We start from the raw sequence: 18,026 nt of genomic DNA, 5'->3' as shown, positions 1-18,026 counted from the left end.
ACTTTTACTCAGGCCATGCTAGCTGGCAACAAAGGATTCCATTCATTGTGCTAAGCTAAGCTAGCGCCGACCCTGTCAAACTAAAACAATGCATGCACTGAGACAAAAATGCATTTGCCCACCTATCTAAATGTAGGAAAGAAGGTGAATAAAAAAAACTCTGAAAAAAAACTCCGTTCAAAAAACGGTGGAGTGTTCCTTTAAGGCATCATAGGGGTTCCTGATGGGAAGGTTGTTCTAATAGGTGGGTAGCAATGCTGTTTTATAAGTTTTCTGAGGTAACAACACAAACTCAGAATACACTGCCACAAACAGTGAAAAAATTAATCCACACTTTCAGGGAAAAAAGTACATAGATTCTACCTTTAGGGGTACAACAGCTTGTACACTCAAAATGACATCTTTGTGCATTTTTTAAACCCTAAAAGGTTCAGTACCAGTTCTTAAGTACCTTAAGGGGACATATAACTAATATGCATATTTTAGGAGTAGATAAGAAATGAAGTTGCCCCTTAAAGTGCCTCCACAAAATAAAAATATGACATTAAACAGTGTATAAATCACTCGTTTTACTAAAATGACTGTCCAACACCAGTTAAAGTTACAGCGAGAAGCAGCATTTCTCTCTTGCCTGATAAGCCCATTGAGATTTAACAGACACCCTAAAATGTGCCGTGGGTTTGGTGAAGGGTAATTGAGAATGAAAGTCACATGAGAGCAGGAAGTGCCTCCATCGCGCCATTATTGTGCTTTTTATGCGATAAATCCTGACTCTTGTTTTCGTACACAAATCGATCTGAATGAAAAATGATGTTAATGAGAAGACTAATCGAAAAGTAAGTAATTCAAACTTCAAATTTGAAAATGAAAACATGATCTTTGAGGGTTTTTTAGTGAGCAACCAGCTTGGCGAAGTTAAAGGTACATCTCCATGTCGATGACTATCATGACACCTTCAGTTTTTACCAAGCTTTGATGACTGATAATGTGATAATATGTTTACTATTAAAAAGACCAGCTGAACATCAGTTGACAAATAAATAAAAAGCTCTCTTTGGCTTTTTTGCTGGAGATTGATGATTTCACCCACTGCACAAATCCCCTGGAACCAGCCAGCAAACCAAGATTTTCTTTTTCAGCAGGGCACTGAAAGTATCAACAGAATAGTTTGATTGACTTAAAAATGTACTATGTTACCCAATATTTGTGTGCTATGCATTTTTATACTTTATACTTTTATATTATTAAGTATTGAGTTGTTAGCTTAGCAACATGCTAATGTCAAACCCTATCGGAAGGAGTTGTTAAATCTCCAGTGCACTTCATGTGAGAGGTGTTCTTTGTGTGGCATATTGAGCTGTTCCTATAGAGTGCAACTGTCAGGTTCCAGAAGTAAAAACTCTATTCAATTTCTCCACAGGGAAATAGATTTTGAACGATTACTTGTAAACCTTTAAAGACAGCCTTACTGTGAGCTACGAGGTTGTTAATCAATAGTATTTGCTTCTGTTGAAGCTGTTTGCCAGCATTATTTCAACTTAGTTTTAAAATAATCATGTTTAACAGCAGAAAATTCTGCTGTACAGAAATTTCCGAGTCGAAACAAGCCAAATGTGGCAAGAGATCTCTTTAGCTCCGCCTACTCCCATGAATTGCCAGTCTCTACACTCAGAAAATAATATTTGAATCTATATATATGCATATTTTGCAATAAACCTAAAATATATTGTTTATATACTGTATATAATAAAACATTTTTTTAAATGAGTAGTGTTCTATTTCTCCATCGTTTTTAATCTGATTATGCTGTTCGCAGTGCTTTATGGGATTGTAGTTTTTCTATCACTAAAGCCGTGAAGTACATTCTTGTACCTTTCTATTTTTGTCTGATTTTCAAATACTTTTTTGCTAGAATCAAAGTTTGTGATGTTACGATTCTCCTCGTAGCTGGTTGGCTTGGTTTATGGCTTATAACACTTTAACAAAGACTTTTTTGGAAATCCCTTTGGGAAAAATGAATGGAAAAAAAAAATACTTCCTGAACCAGCGCCTCTGAAAAACTATTGGACTCCATATAGAGTGTTCCAAATCACTCAAAATCTTCGGTTTTAGTTGTTTTAGTTAGGATGCTGCTTTGTAGACAGCAAGACAGCTCACTTAGATGCTGGAACAGAGTTTTTCTGTGCTTTATTATAACAGCTCATTCAGTCAAGTCTCTTGCACCCCACTGTCCACAGCTGTAACTCATTCCCGCTCATAAATGATTCAGCCCGCTTTACTACACGTAAACTCAACTTTCAAGCCCCTAATATAGTCAAGCTGTCATGCTCTCGGAGTTAGCTCTGCTTTCATGTTTGGTCTTATTAAATTTGCTTTTTTTTATTATTGCTGTCTGGGGTAGCTGCATCTGTTGCTGTGATTTATGATGGATAGGGCTTATGTATTCCTAGCCTCTTTAATGAATGACATTTAACAGAGACACAACAGAGGGCGGCAGCCACGCTGGAGTCAGTGTTCATCTGACATCACTTTTCCCACTGGGACTGGTTCTCATTCAGTAACTGACGCTAGCCGGGTTTCCACTTTGCGTTTACACTGACTTAAAAGGGTTCATCAATTACTCATCCTCGTGTCATTCCAAATCCATAAGACTTTCATTTATCTTCAGAACACAAATGAAGTTATTTTCAGTGAAATCTGAGAGATTTATGTCCCTCCATTGAAAGTCTATTCACCCACAATATGATCAGCTTTTATTCATATATAAACATTGATCAGCGAACGTACATAGAGCACTCAAATGTAGTAAACAGAAGCTGAAGATGAACGAAAGTCTTTCAGGTTTGGAACAGCGTGAGAGAGTTATTTACTTATTACAAAATATTTTTTCTAGTTTTGTTTTGGACCAGAGTTAAAAAAGTGAAATGAAAATTCTCTCATCATATATTCAACCTCATGTCATCTGCATGGCTTTCTTTTTTCTGTGGATCACAAAAGAAGATATTTAGTTTAAAAAAATTTGGTTACCAAATAGTTTTGGTGCCCATTGCCTTTCATTTACAAAAACACTGAGACATTTCTCAAAATATCTTCTTTTGTGTTCCTCATAAGTAAGAAAATCACACAGGTTCAGCACAAGTGGAAACATGTGGAATGGATTGGGCACCAGCCCCAAAGCAGAATGAGCGCATTTTTTTTCCAGGTCTTTTGTAGTGGTTAGCTGGAGGAATTGAGTGTGATGTATTTACAGTATCTCCTGTGCTCTTTCATAGCCCCCTCTGTGGCCCCTCAGAACATCCAGATCAACACTTTGTCATCCACACAGCTGGAGGTTCAGTGGGAGCCGCCCCCTGCCGAGACCCAAAATGGCATCATTCAGGGATATAAGGTGACACCCCCAAACCACCCACCTCGTCCAATCTCTCTCAAACTCTTATTATCTGTCCTCTTTTTCTCCTCCCCTCAAACTGTACTGTCATTTCAAGCTCTCTAGGGTGGAAGAATAGCTACAGTCTGTTTCTTTTGTCTTCATTTTCTTTTCTTGTATTCTCCACAGATTTACTGTATTAGATTATGGCGTTAGACAGTAAGTTTTGTAGAAGCCATGAATTAATGATCATGGGTGAGGGTTTAGTGAATATCTGCTGAAATATACATGAAGTTGATTCAGTATATAAAAATGTCCTGGCAGTAATATGGAATATTCATGTTAATCCAGAAATCCTTGTTGTTTTCATTGAATATTCAGTTCCGCATGATCAGTGAAGAAACTATAACCAGTGGATGACATAAATTAGATTTTTAAACATGGTTTTGGTACTGAATGTCAATATAGCATTTCAGCTGTGTCAAAATGTACAATAGTCAAATATATGACCAAAAACAAAAAGCTTCCCAGGGATCCCAGACAGATGGAACAAAAGATTTTACGGTATCTAATAATACAAAAATGTTCTACACATTGGTTTTATTATCTATCTATCTATCTATCTATCTATCTATCTATCTATCTATCTATCTATCTATCTATCTATCTATATATCTATCTATCTATCTATCTATCTGTCTATCTGTCTATCTGTCTGTCTGTCTGTCTATCTATCTGTTTGTCTGTCTGTCTGTCTGTCTATCTATCTGTTTGTCTGTCTGTCTGTCTATCTATCTGTTTGTCTGTCTGTCTGTCTGTCTGTCTGTGGTCCCTGTGTTGGCTAAGAATTTGAATTGGAAACCATAGGTCTCTAAAAGTTGAGTAAGTTAAGTACTATTTAGGGCCACTATACATTGTCAATGCAGTCATGGCTGAAAGGGTTGCAGGATGCTGCAGCTTTGTTCCAGACAAAGTTTAATTCTATACACTCCACCTATGTCTTTCATTGCCTGTAGATTCTTTACTGGGAGAACGACAGTCAGAATGAAACGGAGAAAGTTAAGATTCTCTTCCGGCCTGAAACCAACATGAGACTGAAGAACCTGACCAGCTACACGTACTATATGGTCAAGCTGTCTGCCTTCAATGCTGCGGGAGACGGTCCGTTCAGTGAGCCCAGGAGGGGGCGCACTCTTCAGGCAGGTGAGCGTCTGCACAAATCATCCTAATCGCCATTAAACTCCCATTCAGAACTGACCACAGAGCCCCCCCCTGACCTGAGCACCAACCGTTACACCCTTAAAGGCTAACCTATAAATCTGACCGCAGACAGCGCGCCAAGGGCAATATGTCCACTTCCATATTGTGTTCTTCTCCGTGCATGAAAACCAGGTCGACACCTGATGGAGCATGTGGCATTATATCACCGTTGCATCATTCACATTAGCAATTCATGTGTTCTGCATTAAATCATTCACTCTATAAATGTTGTCGGAATGAATTACGCACAAGCGGGGAATGATTTGACCTCAGGCTCCACCTCACTGAAATGACAGGGAGGGGCTCGTTACCCACGAGTCACTTAAAAAAAAAACAATTTTAAAATTATTCAAATGCTCTTGATGTGACCTCATTTGTTCAAACAGAGGAAATTCACCACCTCTGCCTCACTTTGACATTTCCTAAAGCAACAAGCTGCATTTGTGCAAGAGTACGGAACTGCATAGCTAGCATCGTAAAATCTCTGAGAGAGTCGGATATACTCATTTTTATCTATTTAAAATGTATTACAAATATTACAACTGACTCTAAAATCTAATTAGATGAGCCACATTTAAAAGCTGTTTCAAAATAGCCAATGCACTCACACCTGTGACCGCATACTGAATTATTTAAACACTCTACAGTTGAACTAAAAACAGAATTAAACACTTTACATTTATTAATACTGAAATTAATATTATTAAGCAATTTATTGAACATTTACCAAACATATTTAGAGCTTTTTTTATGTAAGTTTATTTGCTGCAAAATAGTGCCAAAACTTTGAATTTAATTATTGATAGAATTTTTTACATCATTAATTAAATACAAAGTAGTCCAAAAAGCACAATCAACTTTTTGAGTAGGATGACTCATTTGATGAATGAAATTAATTATTGTGATGAGTTAAATATACGAAAACGTGTTTTAAGTTATAAAACAACTATCTTAGAGTCCTTTATCAAATTGCTGTTTTATACAAGCAATTAGCCTTTCTGAAGATTTCAGGAAAAAGTTTGTATTTTGTAATTTGATTTAGAATTATAGCGATATGAAACTGTAATGTGCTCAAGATTCTCGTGTGGATACATTGTGCATAAGAACGCTGCTTAATCATGGCAAAATCACTGTATTGTATGTACAGCCTCAAGTGGCTTATTGCTTTAATCTAGTGTATCTGACAGGAGTGAAAGTCTGTATTTGTTGCATTCATCAAACTGTACCGTTCTCGCAGCCCCCAGCGCTCCCAGCTTCATCAGTTTCTCTGAGGTGACCAGCAGCACTCTGAACGTGTCCTGGGGTTTCCCACTGTCCCCTAACGGTGTGGTGGAAGGCTACAGAGTGGTGTATGAGCCCACCGCCCCTATTCAAGGTCAGTCTGTAGTAGAGCTGCACAATTAATCGTTAACAGATTGCAATCTCGATTTAAACACCCACGCTATCTTATTCCTTAATGACAATGATTCAGCAATGTCTATTAAGCTTTTGACAAGTACAATCACAGCAGAGCATTCTGCTTTGCTGCTGACCTAGAGAGAGCAGTTCTCATGTATAGGTATGAATCAGCTTCACAAACAGTCTTTTCAGCCACGCACTATCATTATTTCTGTTACATAATTCAAATTATCGCAGAAGTACTAGGATAAAAGTTGATAGTTCGAATATAAACACTGATGCCTATGGAACCGATCAAAATTCAGTAAATCACCTATTGAAAAACCTTGATGCTTCAAATAAAGATTGTATCAATTACATCTTTACAGCAGTAGGTGGCGACAAATGACTGATATCATACAAGAGATTTGTTCAAAAACGTCTTTTTGAGCGAGTCATTGAATGATTAATTCAAACTGATTTTTTTAAAAATAATTAATTAAAATTAATTAAATATTTTTTTAATAGACTGCAGCCATTAACATTTTGTCAGAACCTCTTGTAAATGACTTATTTTGTTTAGTTGCCAGAGTTAGTTCAGAATCGTGGGAGAATCGTGATCTTACAGTAAACCAAAAAAATCGTGATTCTCTCAATTTATCCAGAATCGTGTAGTTCTAATCTGTAACATGTTTTCACTGTATCAGAGTCTGTTTTCATAATGTTCTTGTTCTAACGGTGGCTTTTTTTTAACATCGCTAGTAGTGTTTTAATGTGTGATGATTTGTTTACATAAACTCATTTTCTTTTATTGTTTCCATGGCTCTGTGTTCAATTTTCAGTCAAAAATGGATGACTTTAAGAATATTTCTTAATGCCAATGTTTATAGTTCATAGTACAGAACTAGAGTAATTCATTTTGAGATTAACTCACTGTTCTTAGGTAGGAAGATACTGTAGCATTGTGTAATGTTTGTTTGTATAAATGATTCTTGTGCGGTAGTGTGTAATCATGCAAACTGTGTGTGTGTGTGTGTGTGTGTGTGTGTGTGTGTGTGTGTGTGTGTGTGTGTGTGTGCATTAGGTGTGACTAAAGTGGTAACGGTGGATATCCGTGGCAGCTGGCAGCGCTGGCTGAAGGTGCGTGACCTGACCAAGGGCATGACCTATTGCTTCCGCGTGCAGGCCAAGACTATCGCCTACGGGCCTGAGGCAGAGGCCAACATCACAGCAGGTCCTGTCAAAGGTGAGCTACACAACCAAAAAAACACACCAACAAACAGATCAGCAAAACTCTCAGGGTCGCTGAGCACAGCTTACATTCCCCACTCCTCAGCGAGAGGTGTCAGAAATCCAGGCTGTGAAAAAACACCTGCGTGGATCAATATGTCACAGTGGTGTAGGCGTTTGCTTTAGCTTTATTCCTGTACTCACAAGGGTCGGATTGCTCGCCTGTTCTTCTCAGTTCACTGTACGCTCTCCTCTCTGTCTAGGATCTCCTGGATCACCTGTAGAAATGTCAATAACAAAGACAGGATCCATGCTCAGCATCCAATGGACACCGGGGGAAACAGGAGCAGGACATGTGACCGGCTATGTGATTGAAGCGCGGCCCTCAGGTACAGCACTCAAAACTTGACTTTTTTTGAGTGAGAAAAGTGTTGACCACATATCAGTACTACCAAGTTAATGGACCAGCTTTCTGTTACTTGGTTACAGTTACTTGGCAACAGTTGTGTTTTATTACTTTATAAACTTGGCGGGGAAAAAATCGTATTATTACTATTAATAATACAATCACAACACACTGGGCCAGCTATTTGAATACATTGAACATCCGCTATACATATTTCCGTTTTAAATATACATATTTAAAACTTAAATTTAAAGTAGCAATCAAACTTTTAATGAAAATCAAAGTGCTGCCAAAGATCAAACCGTCAACCGTGACTTTTATTACTGTTGAATGCTCTGAAATTAATTTAGTGTTACTAATTAAAAGTGAAATTAATAACTGTTGTTATTGTTAACTAAGAAATTGTAACTTCAGAAACTGAAATAAGTTGGAAGTGCTAAAACTAAAACTGAACTGAAATAAAAAAATAATTAAATAAAAATAATTAAAGCTAAATATAACTCTTTTTTTAATTAATAAAAATGTCAAAGCACAACAAAATTACTAAAACTTTAAAGTTAAAGTGAAAACTAAAAAGCTAATTTGAAATATTAATAAAAACTAAAATAATATATAAATAATATTATTTTATAAATTATTTAGTGTTTTTAATGCTATTGCTTTTACGTTATATGTTAATATTTGTATAATATACTGTATATAGTAATTTCTTCATAGAGCATCTTTAGATTTTAGATTTGACCAGGAATCATGTGAATAAATGCTTCTTTATTACAGTCAAGGTTCAACTTTTTGCCACACCTGTAAGTCTGATAATTTACCATTTCTTACCAGAAACCTGTATTTTGCTCCTTCTTTTTTTAATATTGTTGTCACTGTGACAAATTATTAATTTCTTCCTTGCATATTTGAATAATGCAAGTCGTTGCATAATTTGCAGTGTCATTTACAAGAAGATCCTATAAACTGCACTTGTCACACTGACTCGCATATCGTAATTTTGTTCCATTTTTTGCATTAGAGAAAACAACCTGAAGCTCTGAAATTTTGTTTTCACTGAGGTAAAAATCGCTAGAATATATAGCTTTTTTAATAGTTTTTTACAAGTTTTTCATATTTCCAGTTCAAACCATGCAATGTTGCAGTTCCTTTTAAAGTTAGCAGCCAAAACGAATTTCTACTCACATTTGGCGCTTGGCGAGTGTTCGTTTAGGAGCCTGATTGCTGGTCTGAAATCATCTACTGAACATTTATTTGTCATTGTTGCTGGGATACATTGATATAACTGCCCTTTCCATATCAGCATGGTTATTCACATTGAACAACATTGCTTGTCGGGCAATGAAACAGCTGTTAGCTGCTCTTGATGTCAGCATCTGCTAAGTATAATGGGACACTGTAATAAACTTAGTGCTTCCAAGTGCATGATGACATTTTCACTAGAAGTGACCTTGTTCTCCGCAGATGAGGGTGTGTGGGATACATTTGTGCGGCACCTGCCTTCCACCAGCACCTCTCACTCTGTGAGTCTGGACCGCCTGCGGCAGGGCATCAGCTACCAGTTCAGAGTGCTGGCCATCAATGAGTTTGGCTACGGTGAGCCGAGTGCGCCCTCTGCTGCCATGTCAGGTAATAATGTCAGGCCTCCTGTGCTGTGATGAGTCATCATAGAGATTTTGACAGGGTGTTGCATCAGTTACTGTTGATATTATTTAGCTCTTATGTGACTTTTACACCCACATGAACTCTACTCACCATGTACTGCCAGAAAAGCTGCTTTCTTGCCTCTTTTAATACCTCCCAGAGGACGACTAAGAACTACTATATACAGGTTAAAAAATGAACAAGAGTAACGCACAATGTATAATTAATTCTAAAGTAAAGATGGTAGCACTTTATTTTACAGTCATGTACCTCCATGTAATTACTATGTAATGATTATAGTAATTGCAATAACTGGGTAATAACTAGATGGTAACCATGAACCTAAACCTAACCTTAACCCATGTATAGTTACCCTATATTACCAAGTACTTTTTTAGGTAAGTACACTGCAAGTACACATACTATAAAATAAAGTGTAACTGTAAAGATCATGGTAATCTACTAGAAATGATTCAAGTGTTACCAAATCCTTCAGGTATTCAAATACTAATATTTTGGAACAGTACTCTAAAGTGAAAAGCTTGATAACTCCGTAGTTATGTTGACTGAAGTCATTGTAAGCTTTTAAGGTTTTTGTAAGGTTTTATATATATAATCAAAATAAATTCTTAAAGGGGTGCTATTATGCTTTTCCACTTTTTCAACTTTAGTTTGTGTGTTGCTGTTTCAGCATTTAAAAAAACCTGCATGTTTAGAAAGCTCAAAGTCTACTCCAAAGGGAGATATTTTATTTAACAGAATCCACATTTCAAGAACTTGCAAAGTCTGTGCATGAAATCCGTTCTGGACGATTCGCTTGCTCGTTAACATTGTCAGGATCTGAATCGGACTTAAATTGGTTTATTGATGCCATCCTTACTCATATTTAAACTAGAGAAGAACTCGCGGGACATTTCCCGAATATGCACTAAGCACTGCCAATCACACTGTGCCAGCTAACCAATCACAGCACATTTTGTATTTCGGAAGGAGGGGCTTCGTCGAAATCGGTGTGTTCGAGACAGACTTTGGAGAAGAGGTGCTGTAATAATGTTAAATATGTGAAAAATAATGCGTTTTTGTACAATCAAGCATGAAAACATATTCTAGTGCACCCCTAAAACAAAATCAAGACTTTGTAAAAGGGCATAATATGACCCCTTTAAAACAAGAATATATATATATATATATACCAATGGGCTCAAATGAATAAACTTCATTCAAAGGCAAAACAAGATTACATTTCCTACCCCATATTTTAAGTAAAACTTTGATACATTTTTGATACACACCTTAATTTCTTGTGTCATTTTGCTTCTCAAGTAAATGTATCTTGATTTTAAAAATGTTTAGATATTTGTACTGGAAAACAAGACAATATTTGTGAATTTGTGATTTACAGGTTTGGCTTTTCTTTTGACTCTTTTGACTATTCTAAATGTTTACTCATCGAGATTGCTTTGTTTTCATGCGTTTTCCTGTGGTTGAGCAACCACGTCCTCAATTTGTAACACATGAACTACCAGTCCGCTCCCTTATCACAGATGATACAACCAATTACTGACCTATTGCTTTAAAAGGAAAGTATATCAATGAAACTGAGGTTATATAGAGGCCAATGCCTTAAAAGGAACCTGAAGCGAGATTTATGTGTTGAACAAATATAGTCAAGACCTTTGTATCTCTAAATATTATATCTGAGATATAACACTGTAGAAAAGGTTTTAAAATGCTTACTTAGTCTCACCCGATTAGTTTGTTGTTTGTTGTTGATAGCAATAGCCAAACAAAGTGTTTTTAATTTGTGATATTATAAACTGAGTCATGATTAATTGTACTTTTATTTTTGCTTCAACCTCAACAAGATTGCCGTCAGTAACAAAGCATTCATTTGAAAGCAGAATTTCAATTATATCAACTAAAGTATACAAAGAAAGCTTTCAGAAAAAAAATGAAGCTGTCAAAGAAGAGAGCTTTCTTCTCCGTCTTTCTCTTTGGCCATTGGCTTGTGCTTTCAAGAAGAAGGTCTATGTTGCCTCAGCCCTTAATTAATGCAGTGTTGTGCAAGTCCTAGAGGTCTTTTTGTAAATGAAAAGCAAAGTATGTTATCAACATCTCGCGTGTCGTGGGACTGAAATATTCATACCACAGGCATGCTCCAATCTGTCTGTGAGTTGATGTCACTGCAGCTCAATATTGCTGTCAGAGTAGTCCATCAGTGACTGTCACATGTGACTGGAGAGTTCTGGCACATTTGGGCCATGCTCTCCTTTGCTCTAGAGCACTAGAGATAAGACGCAGGCCAATAAACATGCGTCAATGCTGCTCTAAATATGGGAGATGATCCCTGCTGCTTCTCTCAAGTAATAAAATATCTTGGCAACTTGGCGAGTATTGCTATTAAACTCAAGGTTTAAACTGAAGTTTGAAAATACATAATTGAAATGAAGTGATCACACTTCAGCCTAGTAGGCAATATAACAGGTGAAAGACATGGCATCGACTTGCTTTGAATGATCGAGAGACCTATTTAGAGGCTGGAATACACTATATGACAGAATTTAAAACACTAAACTAATGATCACACACTACCAGACTTTCAAGTTGTTCCGAACATGGCAAGCTTACACAGAAACGTGCGCTTTATTTCTTGGAGACGCATGACAAATGAAAAAAACTGGACAGAATTGTAGTCTAAAAAGCTAAATAAACTTTGCGCCATCATGTGAAATCTGTCAACTCCGACTGGCCGAAACCTGCAGTCTGACCTTTGGGATACTAACTTCTGTCAACTGTAAATGGGGAGAAAGTATAGGCAAAATTCAAGTAGTTTAAAGACAGAAAGAATCCAGCCAGAACAACCACCCACAGTCATTGAGTCAGCAAGTTTTGCATGCCAAAAATATAAACAGTCTACTTTTCTATCTTTCATGTCTTTACATTTCATTTTTCTTTGTCCTAAACAGCCCAACTGGACACCCCGTTTTATGAGGAGTGGTGGTTTCTCATCGTGTTGGCATTGTGCGGTCTGATTCTGCTGTTGCTGTTGGTTTTTGGTCTGGTCTTGCACGGACAGAACAGGAAGTACAAGAGCTGTGGAACAGGTGACCTAAAACAAACCTCTTCAGCCTTCTCACGACACATCCATCCATCCTCCCTCACATAATCATTATGTGCTGTAAATCCGCATACATATTCATCCAGATAAACACGTCCACCCACTCAGACTCCCACACCGTCCAGCAAACAGTGATTCAAATTTGACCCAGATGCTGTTTTTGCTGTGATGATGATATGCTGACTGCTGTAGGTAAAGCTGTGTCCACGGTGGAGGAGACGGTCACACTGGACAATGGAGGCTTCACGGCTCTAGAGCTCAACAGCAGGCCCATTCATGTCAAGAGTGTCTTCCTGAGGAAAAATGGCACCAGGTACTGTAAAGAACACAGCTTGCGTTTGCGTCGTCTGATAAATCTAAGGGAGCAAATTCACTAGAGAGTTGTGTATTTCAGCATGAAAACCTGTATAACCAGTTGCTAAATTAGGTCAAACTTTTTTTGTTCCCCAGACCAAGCATGCCTACATTCTGTTTAAGCTAATTGTAGATTTTTTATGACATTTTCCACTGTATTTTATCAAATAGTGGAGAACAGTTATAAATACTACTACAAACCCGTAACAGTCTTTAACTTTGAAAGACATGGTTAACTTTGGACCAAACCTTTTTTCAGTGTGTGTGGGGCGAGGGGTCTTCTCACAAATATAATGGTCCTTTTTATGTAACGGGGTTTAAGGGACTATATATAATAGTAGAATAACTATTTCCCACAAAAATAGATAGATTGATAACAAATAATAATTATTCCCCCAAGCAATGCAGTTCCTCAGCAATGTTTAAAAATATTTTAAAATTTCAAAGTTTACTCACCCTCATGTCGTTCCAAACCTGTATGACTTTCTTTCTGCTGTGGAACATAAAATAATATATCTTGAGAAATGTTTGAGTGTTTGTTTGGGTTTTTTTTTTTTTTTTGCTACACACAATGGAGGTCAATGGTCACCAAAACCATTACCAACATTCTCCAAAATATTATGCAGAAGAAAGTAAGTCATACAGCTTTGGAACAACACGAGGGTAAGTAAATAATAATATCATTTTTATTTTTGTGTGAACTAACCCTTTAAGGAGCAGGTCACATTTACCGTTGTTCAGCAAACGTTTGTGGGCAAAGTCCAGTTGTTTGAGTCTGAATTCATGCAGGTGTGAGGAGTACATCAGAAATAGAACAAATCGTGCAGACAGAATCAGTATCACTATTATAATGGGTCTTTTGTCGCATTGTGCCGCTCGCGTCCCGCGTAGACACGCTGTTAGTTGTTAGTTGCATCTAGGGACACTTAAAGGATTAGTTGACTTTAAAAAAAACTTTTGCTGATAATTTACTCACTCCCATGTCATCCAAGATGTCCATGTCTTTCTTTCTTCAGTCGAAAAGAAATTAAGGTTTTTGATGAAAACATTCCAGGATTTTTCTCCATATAATGGACTTCAATGGGCCCAAAACGGTTCAAGGTCCAAATGACAGTTTCAGTGCAGCTTCAAAGGGCTTTAAACGATACCAGACGATGAATAAGGGTCTTATCTAGCGAAACGATCGGTCATTTCAAAAATAAATAAAAAAGTTTACGTTTTATAAGCACAAATGCTCGCGTTGCTCTGTTCTGTGATGCGCGTTCGTGACGTCATGTAATACGCAATTACGTTGAAAAGGTCATGCTTTTCTGTCCTGATGAAAATTTTCTTTTAGGCTTTTTAATATTAAAACACCCAGGATACGCACACGAAATGGGCATTTTAAACGATAAACTGACACAAAGACATTTGAATATGTGTATATGGTCCTCCTTCCGCACATTTGTAAACACTGACTCGGTACTTCCGCCTACGTCAAGCATGACCTTTTCAACGTAATTGCGTATTACGTGACGTCACGAACGCGCATCACAGAACAGAGCAAGGCGAGCATTTGTGCTTATAAAACTTAAACTTTTTTATTTATTTTTTAAATGACCGATCGTTTCACTAGATAAGACCCTTATTCATCGTCTGGTGTCGTTTAAAGCCCTTTGAAGCTGCACTGAAACTGTCATTTGGACCTTGAACCGTTTGGGGCCCATTGAAGTCCATTATATGGAGAAAAATCCTGGAATGTTTTCATCAAAAACCTTAATTTCTTTTCGACTGAAGAAAGAAAGACATGGACATCTTGGATGACATGGGGGTGAGTAAATTATCAGCAAAAGTTTTTTTAAAGTGAACTAATCCTTTAAGGTTAGAGGGATCACTTTTTTAAGCACTTTCTTTTCTCTTCGAGCAGGTCCCCTCCCCGACCCAATCCAGCTGGACTGCGCTATTCCGATGAAGACATCTGTAGCAACTACAACGGTGTGGTTTCCACAGAGAGCACCGCACTGACAGAGAGGCCTGCAGAGATGTCCGAGTCTGAGGTGGAGTGATGCTTATTCACTCTATTGGTGTTTATTTTGACTGGATGAGCGTACATAATCTTCCAGATGTGTGATTTCCCCTGTCGTATTTCCATCAATCAGGCCACAGACAGCGAGTGCGAAGAGGAGCCCATCAAACACTCGTTTGTGAATCACTACATGAGCGACCCGTCGTACTTCAACTCGTGGAAGCGGCAGCAGAAGGGGCTAAAGCAGACACTAGCCTGTTCCTACGAGGAGTGTGCCAGCGGGGACACCGAGTCCTACTATCAGACAGTGGTCACACAGCACAGCGTTGGCGGGGTCTACACCCCTGCTGGCCAGCCCGCGCCAGGCTCACGGACTCCCGTCACAGGCTTCTCCTCGTTCGTGTGACGCACAGAAGGACTCTTTGTGGCTCGGACAACATAGTTGCAGAGGAAATTCTCTGATTTCGCACAGTACTATCACCACAAGCACTACAAGAGACATCACACGTGAACCGCTCAACGAGTTGCTGGATCCTGAATGTACTCGATTAGTGATCGTGATTATTATTAAGGGGAGAAGAGGTTTAAAAAAAATGATTTTTATATGCCAATACCGAAGAGTTACTGTTACTGTACGTGTCCCTCCTGTTTGCAGCCTTGGATGTGAAAGATGCATAAATGTCTGTGGGTTTTATTAAGCAGGACGCAACAGAAAAAGTCTGTAGATGTGACGAGACATTCCCGCTCTAGTGAACGGCACATATTCACACGTAACATTCCTGCCCTTACCGCATTGAAAAGAACATAAGGAAAAAGCTAAGTGAAAAACACGCTGTAATTACTGTATACTCTTGTCTGAATAATCTCATCTCACCGTCAGGGTCGCTATATATACATGTTGCACTCGAGACTGTAAAGGTCATGAAATGTAAATCTTCTCTAATGGATTTGATTCGCGTTCACGCTGCCTGGATAATGAAGCACGGATGATTCCAGTATGTTCTCTATAGACTCACCAGCAAGAAACCTAAAGAGGCTGTTAGAAGAAGCCAGATAGCTCTGGTTCCCTGCCTCCGTGTGATCAGACGGTGAGACAGTGCCAGATGTGTTGTGATTTGTGCCATTGCTCATTCTCACACAAATCAAACATCAAGTTCGTAGTTTTTTTGTTTTTTTTGCTTTTACTTTTCTTGTTTTGTTCCTGTCTGTTTGGCCTCGCTTAGGAACTGCAAACACTCACTTGAAATGATTTAAAGAATGAATGTATGAATTGTATGTGAGGAGATCAGTATGCAGTTGCTACATAATGTTCTGCACTTTTGAGCCATAAATACTTCAGTTTCCTTCTTTTCTTCGATATGATCGAATATTTGTTTTCTTTTTTTACAGGCTTGTAAAAAGTGTAATTTTACAGTGCGATTTTAGAATTAATTTGTATGGATTTTGTTGTTCGCTGTAGTGTTCTTCAGAAGTGACGTACAGTAGTTCTGTTGTACTTTCATAGTATGAATTTTTGCAGTTCTTGAAAATGCCAACACAACAAATACAGTAATCAAACAAGAGTGTACTGTTATGGAAATGTTTGTTTCATTCTCACCCAGTGTTTTAGCACAAGTGTATGTCATGGACTTTCATGAAGTAAAGATTTTTTTATGATAAATTAAATGTTTGTTGTTTACTTTAATGCCTCCAACTGCAGAGATGTCTTCTTGATATTACTTCAATATGCACCCAACACTAAATCATGACAACTGTTAAAGTGGGCATGAAACATAAGTTGCGATTCTTTTCTTCCCTATTGTGACGTATATCCAAGTGAAACGACTTCTCGCACAAGAAAAAATGTAGGGCAGGGCTTTTTAAATTAAATTATCCCTTTCATTACAGAATAGACCATAGCTGTATTTTGTATCACTGTCCTGACTGACGGCTGAAAGTTGGGGAGTTCATGGACAATTCATTTATTATTGTAACAATTTGAATAAAGGAGTGAAGTGTAAGAGTATTATGTAAAATTATATTTCTTTACTGCAAAATTTAAACAATAAAACAATTCATGAAACAGATAAATGTAAAGATATCATACAAAAACAAATATTGTGCAAACAAATAGTGTAATTAATGTAAATAAATAAATAAAAAATGTTTATAAATGTAACTACTTGTACTAACAACATCTTTATCCTAAAATCATAATTCAGCCTTTCAGTTTAAATCTGCCTTTATGTAGTTTACTTTGGTCTGAATGTAAGCTAGTGTGGTTCTATTTTGTTCACCCAAAAGCTATTTAGAAATATATAGGGTGAATTTTGGTAAACTGGGTCATTCAAAGGGTTAGTTCACACAAAAATGAAAATTATGTCATCATTTACTCACCCTGTCATGTCATTCCAGACACGTAAGACTTTCGTTCATCTTCGGAACACAAATTAAGATCTTTTTGATGAAATCTGAGAGCTTTCTGTCCCTCCATAAACAGCTACGCAACTGAAACTTTGACCTTAAAAAGTTCATAAAGAGATTGTAAAACTAATCCATATGAATTGAGTGGTTTAGTCCAAATTTTCGGAAGAGACACGATCGCTTTATATGATGAACAGATTTAATTTAGGCTTTTATTCACATTTAAACATTGATCAGCGAACATAAACAGAAGATCAACCAAACCTGCCTGACACAGGTTGTTCTTGAGGTTGTTCTCAACCTCATTGGCTCTTGCTGAAGCTTAAACGTGCTGCGTAACACACAAGAATGAACCTCATTGGTTCTTGCTGAAGCTCAAACGAGCTGCGTAACACGAGAATGAACCTCATTGCTGACTTAGGCATGTAGCTCCGTCTCGGCTGGAGAGTAACGCTGCAGTCACTGGGTCCGAAACAGATACAATTATAGTTCACCGAGAATGCGTGTAAGTCTCCAATGCGCTTCGCAGAGGCGAGAGCAAGGAGCAAAGCCATTTCAGGGAGAGCTCTTTAACAGCAGGCTAGGGGCTCGAACGGTGGTAGAGAGAGAGCCCTCAAAACTAGAGCTAGATCCCACGGCGGCACTGATGGCGGCCGTGAAGGACATAATCTCCTCGCTCCCCTGAGAAATCTGGTCACCAGAGTGTGCTTACCGATCGATTGCCCGTCAACCGGGGAACGAAACGAAGCAATAGCGGCCACATGCACCTTCAGCGTGGATGGAAAATTCCCGCTATAGAGTCTGTGCTGTAGGAAGCACAAAATATCCGACACAGAACAGATCACCGGGGCGATATTGATGT

General features: G+C 37.9%; 1 protein-coding gene across 2 annotated transcripts in view; it reads left to right on the top strand.

Annotated features, from left to right (window-relative positions):
- The window catches only part of sdk1a (sidekick cell adhesion molecule 1a), a 396,478-nt gene extending 380,029 nt beyond the window's left edge, over positions 1 to 16,449 (top strand). The window contains exons 36-45 of one of the 2 annotated variants that reach the window (XM_084124950.1): positions 3,273 to 3,388; positions 4,384 to 4,570; positions 5,865 to 6,002; positions 7,089 to 7,250; positions 7,498 to 7,623; positions 9,105 to 9,269; positions 12,251 to 12,388; positions 12,595 to 12,715; positions 14,663 to 14,792; positions 14,895 to 16,449. In XM_084124950.1, the coding sequence (XP_083981076.1) occupies positions 3,273 to 3,388; positions 4,384 to 4,570; positions 5,865 to 6,002; positions 7,089 to 7,250; positions 7,498 to 7,623; positions 9,105 to 9,269; positions 12,251 to 12,388; positions 12,595 to 12,715; positions 14,663 to 14,792; positions 14,895 to 15,167 (1,556 nt within the window). In that variant the 3' untranslated portion in view covers positions 15,168 to 16,449. The remainder of the gene's footprint in view (positions 1 to 3,272; positions 3,389 to 4,383; positions 4,571 to 5,864; positions 6,003 to 7,088; positions 7,251 to 7,497; positions 7,624 to 9,104; positions 9,270 to 12,250; positions 12,389 to 12,594; positions 12,716 to 14,662; positions 14,793 to 14,894) is intronic. The other variant, XM_084124951.1, reaches the window with a different exon arrangement.
- The last annotated feature ends 1,577 nt before the right edge of the window (positions 16,450 to 18,026 follow it).

This window comes from Abramis brama, assembly GCF_963993115.1.
Source record: "Abramis brama genome assembly, chromosome: 1".
NCBI lineage: Eukaryota > Metazoa > Chordata > Actinopteri > Cypriniformes > Leuciscidae > Abramis > Abramis brama.
This window is presented reverse-complemented; position numbering and strand designations above follow the sequence as displayed.